Source organism: Brachypodium distachyon, chromosome 5, assembly GCF_000005505.3.
Source record: "Brachypodium distachyon strain Bd21 chromosome 5, Brachypodium_distachyon_v3.0, whole genome shotgun sequence".
Lineage (NCBI taxonomy): Eukaryota > Viridiplantae > Streptophyta > Magnoliopsida > Poales > Poaceae > Brachypodium > Brachypodium distachyon.
The window spans coordinates 2921631-2933391 of record NC_016135.3 but is presented as its reverse complement, the minus strand read 5'-3'; the positions used below and the strand labels follow the sequence as shown (position 1 = coordinate 2933391).

Sequence of the window (11761 nt, the reverse complement as noted above, 5' to 3'; positions counted from 1 at the left end):
GGCATTTGATCTACCAAATCTACCTAAATTTGTGACAGATTGTTGTGGGATTGGAGCCTCCCCATTCTTGTTGGCTTCCACCTTGTACTCTTCATCTCCATAGTGAAGTCCGTGCTCGCCACCGCCCGTGGTTTTTCCCCCCAAGGGGTTTCCACGTAAATATCTGTGTCTCCCCTTGAATTGGTGATTTCCTTGCTATATGTGGTGCTGTTCATCATCTATAATTGCTATTGGCATCTATTGCTCAAGTTTGGTGCTATTTGGTTGAGTTGACACTTGAGGCAAGACATACTTGTGTTCTTTGATATATGGATGATTCTATTGGGGTATTGATGTTCTATTAAGCTATCCTTGCAGCTGTTAATCTTGTGTGCAGGTTTGAGAACTCGGTGCTTGTAGATTTGATATACCGGTTCAGATTTGTTTTATGCACACAAGGTGTTTGTTGAAATGCTTGTGAGGAGCAGCTTGCTGTTTTGAAGGTCTTCTGCTGCCCCTCTATGCTCACAATAAAAATTACCCAAACTTCACCCGTTGCATTCCTAGAAAACGAGGCCACACGAAAATTTTATGAAAGATCTGTGGAAATTAGTTAAGAAAATATTCTGCATCCACCTCAAGATATACACTTGAAAACAAATAGTTAGATAGATAGAACTCAGAGACTCTAATTGTCATCTATGCAAAAGTACCACATCACTTCCTCTATGAAGACCAATCAGATTGGGTAGGTCTTGGAAGTTGTACCTTTCTTTCGGCCTCCACGTCCGTGGGTTTCGACGGCTGCCACGGTGCACCTAGTGTTCAAACTGGGTTGTTCGTTCCTGGGCAGATCAACTCCTTTCCCGAGCCGCTCCAACAGAAAAGGCAGCCGGCGGGAGGGGCAGGCGCAACCGTCTCTCAGCTTCACCATCGCCTCAATGAATCACCCCATCTGCTCTACTTATAGGCACGGATTCGATGTCCTCTTTTTCCGACAACAAGGCAGCGGGCCACAGGGAGGAGGAGGCTGCTGCTCCAGGTGCTGCGGCAAGAGAAGGGGCATCACGAGGAGGTTAGGGAGTAGGGCAACGTACGGGGAGGTGGGGAAGAGAGATGGTTCGCTAGGACAACGGGGAGGCAGCGAGAAGATGGCTCGCGCGACCAGCGGCGACGCGGCGGGCATTGGGGAAGGCAGGAGAGGGGCTGCGATGAGGGGGAATGTGAGAAGGCAGCCAGGCAGAAGAGGCGGCGCGTGGGAGGCGTTTTCTTTTTTGTTTTTGCTTCACCTGCGTGGACTGGGAGATGGACATCTCGTCCGGTCAGCCCAGTTTGCCTAGGCAGCCCGATTAACGTGCGACGTTCGATTATTTTCCAAGAGCAGCTGCTCATAGGATGAAAGCCCGTGGAAGGATGGACGGATTTTGCCCAGGTGCCTAATCGGACGGCCGCGCCTGATCGGACGGCCGAGAAGGCTGATGGCATGAGAAAACTCCTAGGTTTTTTTTTTTTGAGGGCAGGAGAGACCTCCCAGGTGCCCAGCTTTACTATCCTAAATAAGTAAAAATGTTAAAATCCATTTATTTTGTGGGCTATTTGATGGGCCGTTAGTTGGGCCTAACTTACAAATGTACGGGCTAACATCTTGCTTCCGGGCTTTTGGAAAAAGCAGAAGGGATCAATGGGTTCAGCCCCTTCCGGTCAACCCCCTCAAAAAAAAAAAAAGCCCCTCCGCTCACAAAAAGAAGGGTTCAGCCCCTTATTTATAACCCTAGCGCCTACCCTTCCCCATCCATCTTCCTGCTCGCCACCACCGCCGCCCTCAAAATTGGCCTAAGTGCCGCCGGAAGGAGAGGATGAATCGCGTGCGGTCAGAAGATCTTGCAGTCGATAGTAATATCTTCAGATCCTCTTTTCTTTTCTCAAGATAATTGAATAATTACTTCTTTTTCCTGTTTTGCTAAATATTACTGTCTGCAAAATTTAGGAGCGATCGATCGGTACGGAATTCATGAGGTGGGAGGGCCTCTGCTAGTCGGTGGGGTTGATTTGCTCAACACACGAACTGGCCTCTTCTGTGATAACGGGTTGCGCCACATCCTCACCGATGAGCAGCGCTTTCGAGCTTATTTGGAATTCCGCGAGCAGGCGTTCCAAATCGCCGTGACTGAACTGATGTCTGGAGCGGAATCAACTGTAGATATCTTTTGTCTGTTTACGTCGGTTCATCTTTCTTTTCATTAGTAATAAGAAGCAATGATTTTGTTCTTCTTTTCTGCCTCCAATTATTGCAGGTTGATATGTTTCTATCAATTGCCGCGGATAGACAGCAATTCGGTAGCCATCTTGTTGAGTACATGTTGCCCTGCACGAGGCATGATGGGATTTCCTCCATCTTCGTGCAATCCGCCATTGACCGTGATGGACCTAATGGATCTGAGGTTGGCAACATCTCAATAATGCATTACTTGCCTAAGGATCGAATCAGACAAATTTGTGTTGTGACACAATTAAGTGTTTAGCCTACTCTTCTTTTGATAAATTGATTTATTCTCTTTAAAAGTATGACAGCATGTTATTAATGTGAACCCAGAACATAGTTTAGTGACATGGAATGAGTGCTGGGCATTCGGTTATAACGGAACATTAGGTTCGGTTATTTTGGTGTTTTCCAATTTTAGTTTTCCCAAAATGATAATCGATTTATAACCTTTTAAATTCTGTTAACCTTCGGTCTAGTTGACCGAAATTTTGGTTTTGGTTCTCGGTTAGACCGAAAGAGACTGAAGTTACACAGAAATCAAAGAAGAAAATCACATCAACAAAATCACCACATCAATGGCGCTGGAGTAGGAAGAACCCTTCCTGTCATGCTGGATTGGTGACCAAAGAGGAGATTGAAAGGTCGATCTGTCCTCCACTAGCCGTCACGAGCTCGATTCGTCTTCTCCGCGCCGACCTGAACTCGCTTGATCTGCTTTCAATTTGCTGCTACTATCAGTTACGTGGGTGGGCGAGCGGCGGCTTGTTCTGTGGCTGGATCAAGTAGCGGATGTATCGATGGGAATGGGGATTCAAGAAAACAGAACTGGACTAGGGTTGCAGTATGTCCACAGAGAAGTCAAGTTGCAACAATTGGCCCTTAGGAGTTAGGGTACTACTGGACCGTCATAGGGAAGGGACTGCGCCCTAGTGGGATAAAAGAGAAGACAACGTGAACTTTGGTTTTTCGGTCTGTTCTGTTAACCCAGCTTCAAAACCGTGAACACGGAAGTACATTCAGGTTCTTACTTCTGACAACCGCACAGGCAACCGATGACCAAGATTTTGGTTTAATCGGTTTCGGCTTCGGTTTTTCAGACTTTTCGCCCAGCCCTACATGGTACTGACCGAGGATAGTTTTCTGTTGATCCAACGGCTTTGAAATTAGATTTTCCAGTCAGCTTATGGATCGTCAATTCCATAAAAAAATTATTGCAGGCAAAAACCATAGCCAAAAGAAGAAAAAGTGCACTATGTTTCTTACATTAGCAATGGCCTATGCGTGATAGTGAAATCATATCTTGCATACTTCATTTTTCCATGAATCATCTAATCATTTGATGATATCCGTTATTGCTGTTGCCGTGCATCTCTGCCAGTTTAACAATGTTTACCTAAGTGAGAGATGTTAAATTCTGTTTGGTGATATTTCCAAGTAATGCTTATTTTGATCACTTATTACCTACATAGTCATATGAAGTTCAGATCTTATTCCATTTGTGTACCATCGAAATGTTTTGTTTATTGTAGTCATCATATGTGCAAAGTAATATAACTATTGCTGAACCTAGAAGCCTCGCCATAGTTTTTAATATGTCGACATATCGTTGCCATAATGACACTACGACGTTGTGGTGTCCCTCCAGGCCATCGTGTTTAGCCTCGTGATAGAATCAGTTCTGTGGCATCTCTAAGTTGCCGTCTCTTCGAATTGAGGTCCGCCACAGTGAAAATGTGACGCTACAGCACAGCAGAGCGACGCAAGGCACAGGTGGGAGGAAAAGGCAAGGCACTCGCAGGAAGGAAAAAGCAGCAGGTGCGGAAGGGAAACGCGGGGATGCTGGCCCCTCACTACCAGATATCCCCCTCTCTCTGTTCTGGAAAGGCACAGGATGATACTTTACAGTGAGGATGAGTTCACGGGCTGTGCTTTGCAGCATCCTATTTCTTTCATTTACTTTTGTATTCTCTTTTACATTTTGTGTGAGGCTGAAATTTTCTGTGGCTATTTTTTATGTATGTGCACAGGGTTATACACTTACTAAGTTGTGCGTTGTGACTTAATTTGGTAGTGGATGTGTACTGTGATTTAATATGCCATCATACTAAGTTGGTATTGTGATTTAATTTGCCTGCCATACTAAGTTAATTTGTGTCTATGAAGTTGTCTCGCCACATGCCATAAGCGTTATAATATTGTGAAGGGGGTCGGTCGTCACAGCTCGCCATAACGTTTCAAAAACCATGATCCTCCTCTTTCCTCTCACGGTTTGACTACCCAATAATTTTTCATATTTCAGGCTGAAAAGTTGTTTTGCCGAGTATTGTATGCTCTTCAGAGATATTTTGCACTCCGAAGACTTCTTGTGAAGCTTGACTTTATTCAGGTACCTGCGATTGACACCATTTATGCTTCACTATTCTAGACTTGTGCAAATACTCAGTTTCGTACCTACGGCAGTTGAGTAGTGATCCTGAAGATGTTATAAAAAGGCTTAAATCTTCAATTAGATGCCCAGAGCTGCGAGAAGACGAGCTAAGCTTTTCTTTAAAGGTTTCTGTTGTCATATGTTTTATGCAACAAATGCACAACTATGTCATGTAATATAGCCTTTACCTTTCATTTCAGAGTCATATGAACTTTCTGAAGAAATATGTGGAGAAGAAAATGGACCCTGCATACAGCATATCTGAGGTTAGAGTTGGCAACCTTTGTTGGCGGTGATATTGGATTTATGTTGTTAGGATTTATAGCTTGATGCAATGTGAAAGCAGAAATGTTGCTCTTCTTTCTTGCGGTTTGAACTATATATATCTTTTTATGATGCAAAAAAGTTAAGAAAAACCAAGACACTTGAACAAGATTACATAAGGTTCTGCAATCCATTAACACTAAATAATTTGACTGTTCTCTAGATATGATTATTCTCCTGAAAAACGAACATGTGCAGGAGGTTAAATGAAATTTTATCAGTATGTTAGAAAGGAATAACACATCCATTCATAAAAGGAACTCATGATAATGGAATCTCATATCTGAAGAGTGGAGTTTTAGCTTCTTGAATCTGCAACTCCACAATAAATAGTGGTTGGATAAAAAAGCATCATCATGGGGATAAGCACATGTTTTGTGGAGACGGCGTTGATAAGTGTACTCCGAAAATAACTATTAGAAGCTTCTTTGCCCATTGCAATCTTCCATTTTACTACGAGAGTGCCTATGTGTTGCAAAGAATGGTAGACCTAATTTGATGCTAGGGCATGTGTTGCTACAGATCTTTATAAGGCATATTGTCACTAGTAATTTTCAGCATGGTTTTTAAGGTGGTAAGGAAAGGCGAGGCGCCCTGACCCCTTTTGAACTTTTAAGCGCTTAAAGCGTAAGGCAAGGCGACGCCTTACACTTATTATAGCAGCAAAATAGAATAGCCATCATCGAACTAGGGAACAGGCAATCAATCATATGGACAACCGCTAATCAAGCATTAGACTAATCAAGTACAGTAAGTAATCGACTAACATCATGTACTACTGTCTGCAACACTATAATAAAGCCATCCGCTAACAGCCAAACAAAGTAGCAAAGGACTATAAATAACAGAGGAGATAGGAGTACGGGAGTAACAGGACAAATGGACAGAAACAGAGTCAAGAGAGAGGAGTGGAAGAAGAACATGGTAGGGCGGGAAGTAGAGGGAGGGATGACGGGGGAAGAAGAGAGGAGGGGAGAGGAGGGGAGAGGACACATATATGCGCCAACGCAGAAGCCCTGCCTGGAGGAGAAAGCTGGCACCCTTCTTCACCTTCGCCAGAGGAGAAAACTTGCGCTGTGGATCTCAGTCCCGTCGCTGGTCGCAACTAGAGAGAGAGGAGCTCTCCTCTCGATTAATTTCTGGACTTGGAACTTGTACCTGTGACCACTCTTTCCCCATACTTCTACCAATTTTCCCTCCCGTCTCCTATTTCCCCTCCCAGATTTCCCACCCGCATCCTATTTCCCTTCCCAAATTTCCTGCACAGGAGGCTCCTGCCCTTGCATATCGTGTCCAAATTGGACATGGCAATGACCTATGACGCCTAATTGACGCCCTGGACGACTAAAAGGGCTAAGGTGGATGCCTAACGTGGCCCTCTAAGGCGAGACAGATGCTTCGCGCGCGAGTGCGCTCTGACGCTTAGGCGACGCTTTTAAAACCAGGATTTTCAGTACCTTGGTTGGTAGGCCTCTAAGGATTGCGGCTTGGGAAAACGGCTCCAAGGAGCAAAGGGTTGGCCGGCCTGGACGCAGGGAATGAGAGGGAGAGAATCTTGGAGACTAGGATTAGATCTTTACTGGAGTAGTTTATTCTCATGGCCCTATAATTCATATGGTGTACAAGGTGCCCCTTTTATAGGGAAGATTCGGACTTGATTTCTAAGAATAAAATCTCGACTCATAACAATCTAAGGTTTATCTTCATAACTAAATTGATATCTTTACTAACTAGATAGATATTCATACTCGCTAAATAATATAGTATGCTTATTTCCATAATAAAGTGACCAAGCCACTGTTCATGTTGGTGCTGTTCACGTGCATAGTAGTTCTTGCATGGGACGGACTCCTGGCTTGGCACTGCCCTGGTCCATAGGCCCTTCACCCAACACACATGACACATACCATGTCCGCAAAGAAGAAAACATAACTTCTTCTAGGAATGTGAGTGTTGCCACTGATCATAAATAGGCATGACATGACTGCAGAAGCAAGCTGCTATATGGAATCCCAAAACGACAGTATACTACACACACCTCATGAGCTCTCCATCCGCATCCGCTTCTAGTATGAAATTCAGTTGACATCGCTGTCCTCTTCATGATTTTTTCATCTTCGATAGAGAGCATAACTGCAGAAAGACAATGAGTTGTCCTATTGCTCTTTCTCCAATTCTCACTTTCTCCACTGTCACTTGCGCCCTTTCTCCAATTCTAGTGACCACTAGGGGTTGGTGCATTTAGCGCTCACCTTTTATAACAGTGAATGGAAAATGTGAAACTTAAATATTCTCCAGGTCTACTCTCCTCCCACAGGGCCGTGCCATGCTTGACTGATAGCACATCCTACACCCATAAGACATCACTGAGTGCTGAGAACTGAATACTGAACCTATCCCTAAACTCAATTTACCATTCATAAGTGATCTGAGGTGTTTATTCCAAAACATAGTACTCCCTCCGTCCCAAGATAAGTGACGAATCTATACAAATCCACACCACTTATTTTGGGACGGAGGGAGTATCATATGCAGAAATAACTCACATATTTCATTTATTATGTTGCATTACATGGCATTTGTAGTCTTCATAGTTTGCACATTCCTCTTCACTTCTGCAGTATGAAAATTTAGCTTTGAAGAAGATCAATTCAGAGCTGAGTTCAGAATTACAGAAGCATTTGGATCTCCATGATTGGGTAAGTTCTATGACGTTGCAGCCCCCTTCAACCCAGTTCTGCTGCAACTTGTGCTCATTCTCATTGTCTCCATAATTTTTAGAGGCTTATGCAGCAATACTATGACCGTATGAAATTAAGGAGGCTCGCAAGAGAGTGTGCTATTCAAGCACAAATGACTGGAACTATTATTATTGGAGAGGTAGGATATTTTTGTTATGGGCATGTTCCATTTTACAATTAGGGAATTATAGAAGCATAGAATTGTATGCCATCCTAAAATTAGACAGATTAGTGTAAATGCCCTTCTTGTTTCCTTGGTAGATTTATGATAGTGACATTCAGATTAATTTGTCACACACATTTTATATGCTTTGTTATTTTACACGTTCTTTTGACTCTTTTTGGATGTTCACAGGAACCTTATATCTTACAGTTCTCTATCTTTGTCTTCATCGTGGTCTATACCGTCGAAGTTGTTAAATTAAATGGAAATGCATCTGCATGCCTGAAAAATCCTACTTGATATATATGTATATTTATTTCTTTTCTAATGCAGGCTCTGCCTATAAGAAAGCATGGCAAGGAAAATATTCTATCTGCAAATCTGGAAGAGAAGTTACCTTTATTTAAAGAAGCAGTGAAACAGTCACTTAATGGTTACATCAGTAGAATACAACAGAAGTTCAGGAGTGGAGCCGGTAGGCCGTTGCCATTGCTATTTCTCGGTACATTTACAACGATTGCAACATGGGGCATCAAAACGGAGCGTTAGAGCTGGCTCCTGCCTGTTTAACGGTATGGACTTGTTGTAGTATTTTCTTTTGGTTTTTATAGGCGACTTATCTGTTTAGTAAAGGTGAACTACTTTATGTTGTTAGCATTATGAAATAAAAAGCCTTTGCCTGATTTATTTTCTTGGACAGAACGGGCGGACCCACCCAGCCCATGGACCTTCACGGATGGCTGCAGCACCCTCGGTGGTCGGCAGCACCGCTGGTGGGAGATGGCACCCCTTTGCGGCACGGCTGTGTGCTGCCGTCATTTGCTTGCAACATCGCCATTGTGAGGCAATGCCTTGCAGCAACGGCGCCTGTAGGTCGTAGCACCAAGCATCCTCCTTGGCAGCACCACCGCACACCAATCACAGAATCACCTCACGGCACCGCCGTATCCCCTTCGCAGCACCGCCGCCTCCAGCTTGAAGCATCGACAACCTCTGTTTGCAGCAGCACCGCACAACGGTCGCACCCTCGCCTCGCGGCACCGACGCATCCTCCTCGCCGCACCACCTGCCTGGCCTCGCTGCAGTACCATCTCTCGATTGCAGCACTGACGACCTCGGTTTGAAGCAGCACTTGCAGCAGCGCCGGCTAGCAAGCGACACCAATCATGTGATCTGCTAGGGAAGCGCCGGCTCGTTTTTGTTCGGCACCGGCGTTAAGCCAGCAGCGCCCATGGCAGCGGATTTGGTGGGATTGGGTGGTTGGCGTGCGTCTGCATGAGTGGGGGATTGGGAGGATAAGGAAGAAAGATAATGTGGGTGGGACCCACGGGAGCGCAGCGCTGGCTCGTTTTTGTTCAGACACGAAAAGGACACGCGTTGAGCAGAGAAAACGGCCGACGCGAGCGTGAGATCCGTCGGGGGATAAAAATCGTTTCCCTAAATTCTGGCCCATCGGGAGATGTGTCCTCAGGATTCAGGAACATGGTCCGAAACAAATTATCTTGGGCCACTGCAGGAGAATGGGTAGATAATTTGCTTTTGGCGAGCCCCAGACAGGAGTTAGGCGAAACTCCCGTTCCGTCAGGATTTCTTATTAAACCTTGAAGACGCTGATATCCTTATTAAATCTTGGTCTCTGATTCAAACATGGTCCACTTTTCGCCCATGTCTCACTGCGGGCAGTACAAGACAATTGCTGTGCTGGCCCATTAGACATGGCAAGAAGACCACTTCTCGTTATAGTTATATAGTTCCTCAAAAAAAAAAGTTAATAGTTATAGTTCATCCCCCACAATTTAACCAAAATTAGCCCACGTGTCAATAGTTATTCCTCTTTTCGCATCGAAGTTGTGAAATCTTTTCCTGGTCGTAAACACGGGACAAATCAATCCCATCATGATCTCTTATCATCCCGCCCATGGTTAAGGCTTCTACTACTTCCATGCTCAAATCCGCCATGTCTACAATTTGATTACTACTTCCTTCGATTCATAAAAAGCGTCGCACATTTTGTATTGAGTTAGTAAACAAATTGGCGACACTTTTTATGACCGGCGGAAGTACATATTTTTACAAATTCAAATATTAATTCGTTGACCAACGTCTCATGGAGTTAATTTGCACATAGTACTGGATCGGTTATGCCTCATTTGTTCACCAACGTCTCATGGAGTTAATTTGTTGACCAACATCTTTCATCCGTTTCTAATGAATTCAGTCGGACCGCCGCAAACCCCTCTTAACATTGAGTGGTCTCCGCTTCAGTGCCTGAGCGTGCGGTTGCATTGATGCCGAGCGCCACGCATCAAGATGGACAGCCACCGGACCCACCTTGTTGTATTTCTCCCCGGCCCTTACTGTATTGCTCGCGTATACCTCATCGCAACGGTTCGCTGGCCCAGGTACGTGGTGGTGGTGCTGGCCCAAGTTGGACCCTAACCTCGTTTTTGGTCTGTGGCGTGGAATCTCAGTACAAGCATTCAGGTCCGGCTGCTGTAACATTGGAACAACTTGGACCCAACTTTACCGTTGCACACGTTTTGTAATCCAACATGTAACGGCGTAACGCTCCAACTTGGACCCAACTTTACCGTTGCACACGTTTTGTAATCCAACATGGTCCGCTTTCGGCGGATATCCTGGCCAAATCCAACTGAAAATGACACATGTTCGACCAAAATCTTGATTCTTTTTTAACTGGAGTCCAAAGGACTTCATCTATTAATTACGAGGAATAGAATTGCCCTGTTAATTAATGGTAAACCGGGCAAAAACCGTTACAATCTCCATAGCACCGTCATGGAACATGACCGCACTAAAGACCACCCTGGCTGCCCTGGCCACCCACACTCAATGCACGGAGACGAAGAGAACCGTCGAGGTTGCAAGCAAAAGTCATCGTCATCACACAAACACTCCTCTCGAGCTGGCGACTCCAACTTCCCCCACCAACGCCCAAGAAATGACTCCTCCACTGCAGGCACGCAAGCTCGTGTCGGCCCATGCCAAACAGGCAACCATCCTCGCAAGCGAACAAAGCCGCCGATTCTGATGGTGAGCTTCGAAGAGGCAATATGCAAGGCTAGCACCGAACAAGAACCTCAGAGATCGGACCACCTCACAAAGAATCATCGTCATCACGCATCACTCTTCTGAGCCGGCGACTCTGACTCCCCAACAACGAAGCAAACCCAACCTAGAAGGCCAGCGGACACGTCGGAAGGACCGACTACCAGAACCATTGCCGCAGCCTAACTTTTGCTCAACACCGTCGTCGCTGCCAAAAAATTCGCCAACGGAACACTCGCAACGCCGGCTGGGCACCTGCCAACTGCGAAGCCGTGCATGGCCAGCCCCGGGAAAGCACGAAGGGAAACACAATCTTCAAGACGACGTCCTCAGGAGGGGAAGCGACGCAAAAACGACGCCATCGTCCGACTTTGCACCGCAAGGCCTAGGCCTTGACCCGAAGATGAGACCCGAGAGTTGGGAAGGACGAAGTGCTCCATGACAACCCCCAAAGGAGAGCGACATCCGCGAACGCCGCGCCATCGGCTTTCGCCCAGAGCAAACCTTCTCCTACACGCACCCCCGCGCTGCCGGATAGAGGCGGGGAAGACCCGCAGCGCCGCCGGCCTGCAAACCCACTACCCCAAGCCCCTCCAACGTGGCAACGGCGCCACCACCACGCAAGAGCCACCAACCTCACCGCCAGTGAGCCGATGGGACAAATCAGCCAATGAAATCTGGCGCCCCGGGACCCTGGCCAACACAGCAGGCCGTCGCCATGCGCCATGACGACCAGAGAGCAGGATGATATGGACATGCTAACCATGGATACGACCATTAGAACCCTAATTGTT

General features: G+C 45.9%; 1 protein-coding gene across 3 annotated transcripts; it reads left to right on the top strand.

Moving 5' to 3' along the window:
* The first annotated feature begins 1710 nt into the window (after positions 1-1710).
* LOC100846170 lies at positions 1711-9999 on the top strand. Of its 3 annotated transcripts, XM_010241372.3 has the most exons (10): positions 1711-1872; positions 1967-2175; positions 2274-2420; positions 4542-4628; positions 4703-4795; positions 4871-4936; positions 7616-7693; positions 7776-7874; positions 8232-8470; positions 8599-9999. In XM_010241372.3, exons 1-9 carry the CDS (start codon positions 1836-1838, stop codon positions 8445-8447), a joined length of 1032 nt encoding a protein of 343 aa, XP_010239674.1. In that variant the 5' UTR covers positions 1711-1835; the 3' UTR covers positions 8448-8470; positions 8599-9999. The 3 variants fall into 3 exon arrangements, with proteins under 3 accessions (XP_010239674.1, XP_010239675.1, XP_024311539.1); XM_010241373.3 differs by lacking the exon at positions 4703-4795; XM_024455771.1 differs by lacking the exon at positions 7776-7874.
* The last annotated feature ends 1762 nt before the right edge of the window (positions 10000-11761 follow it).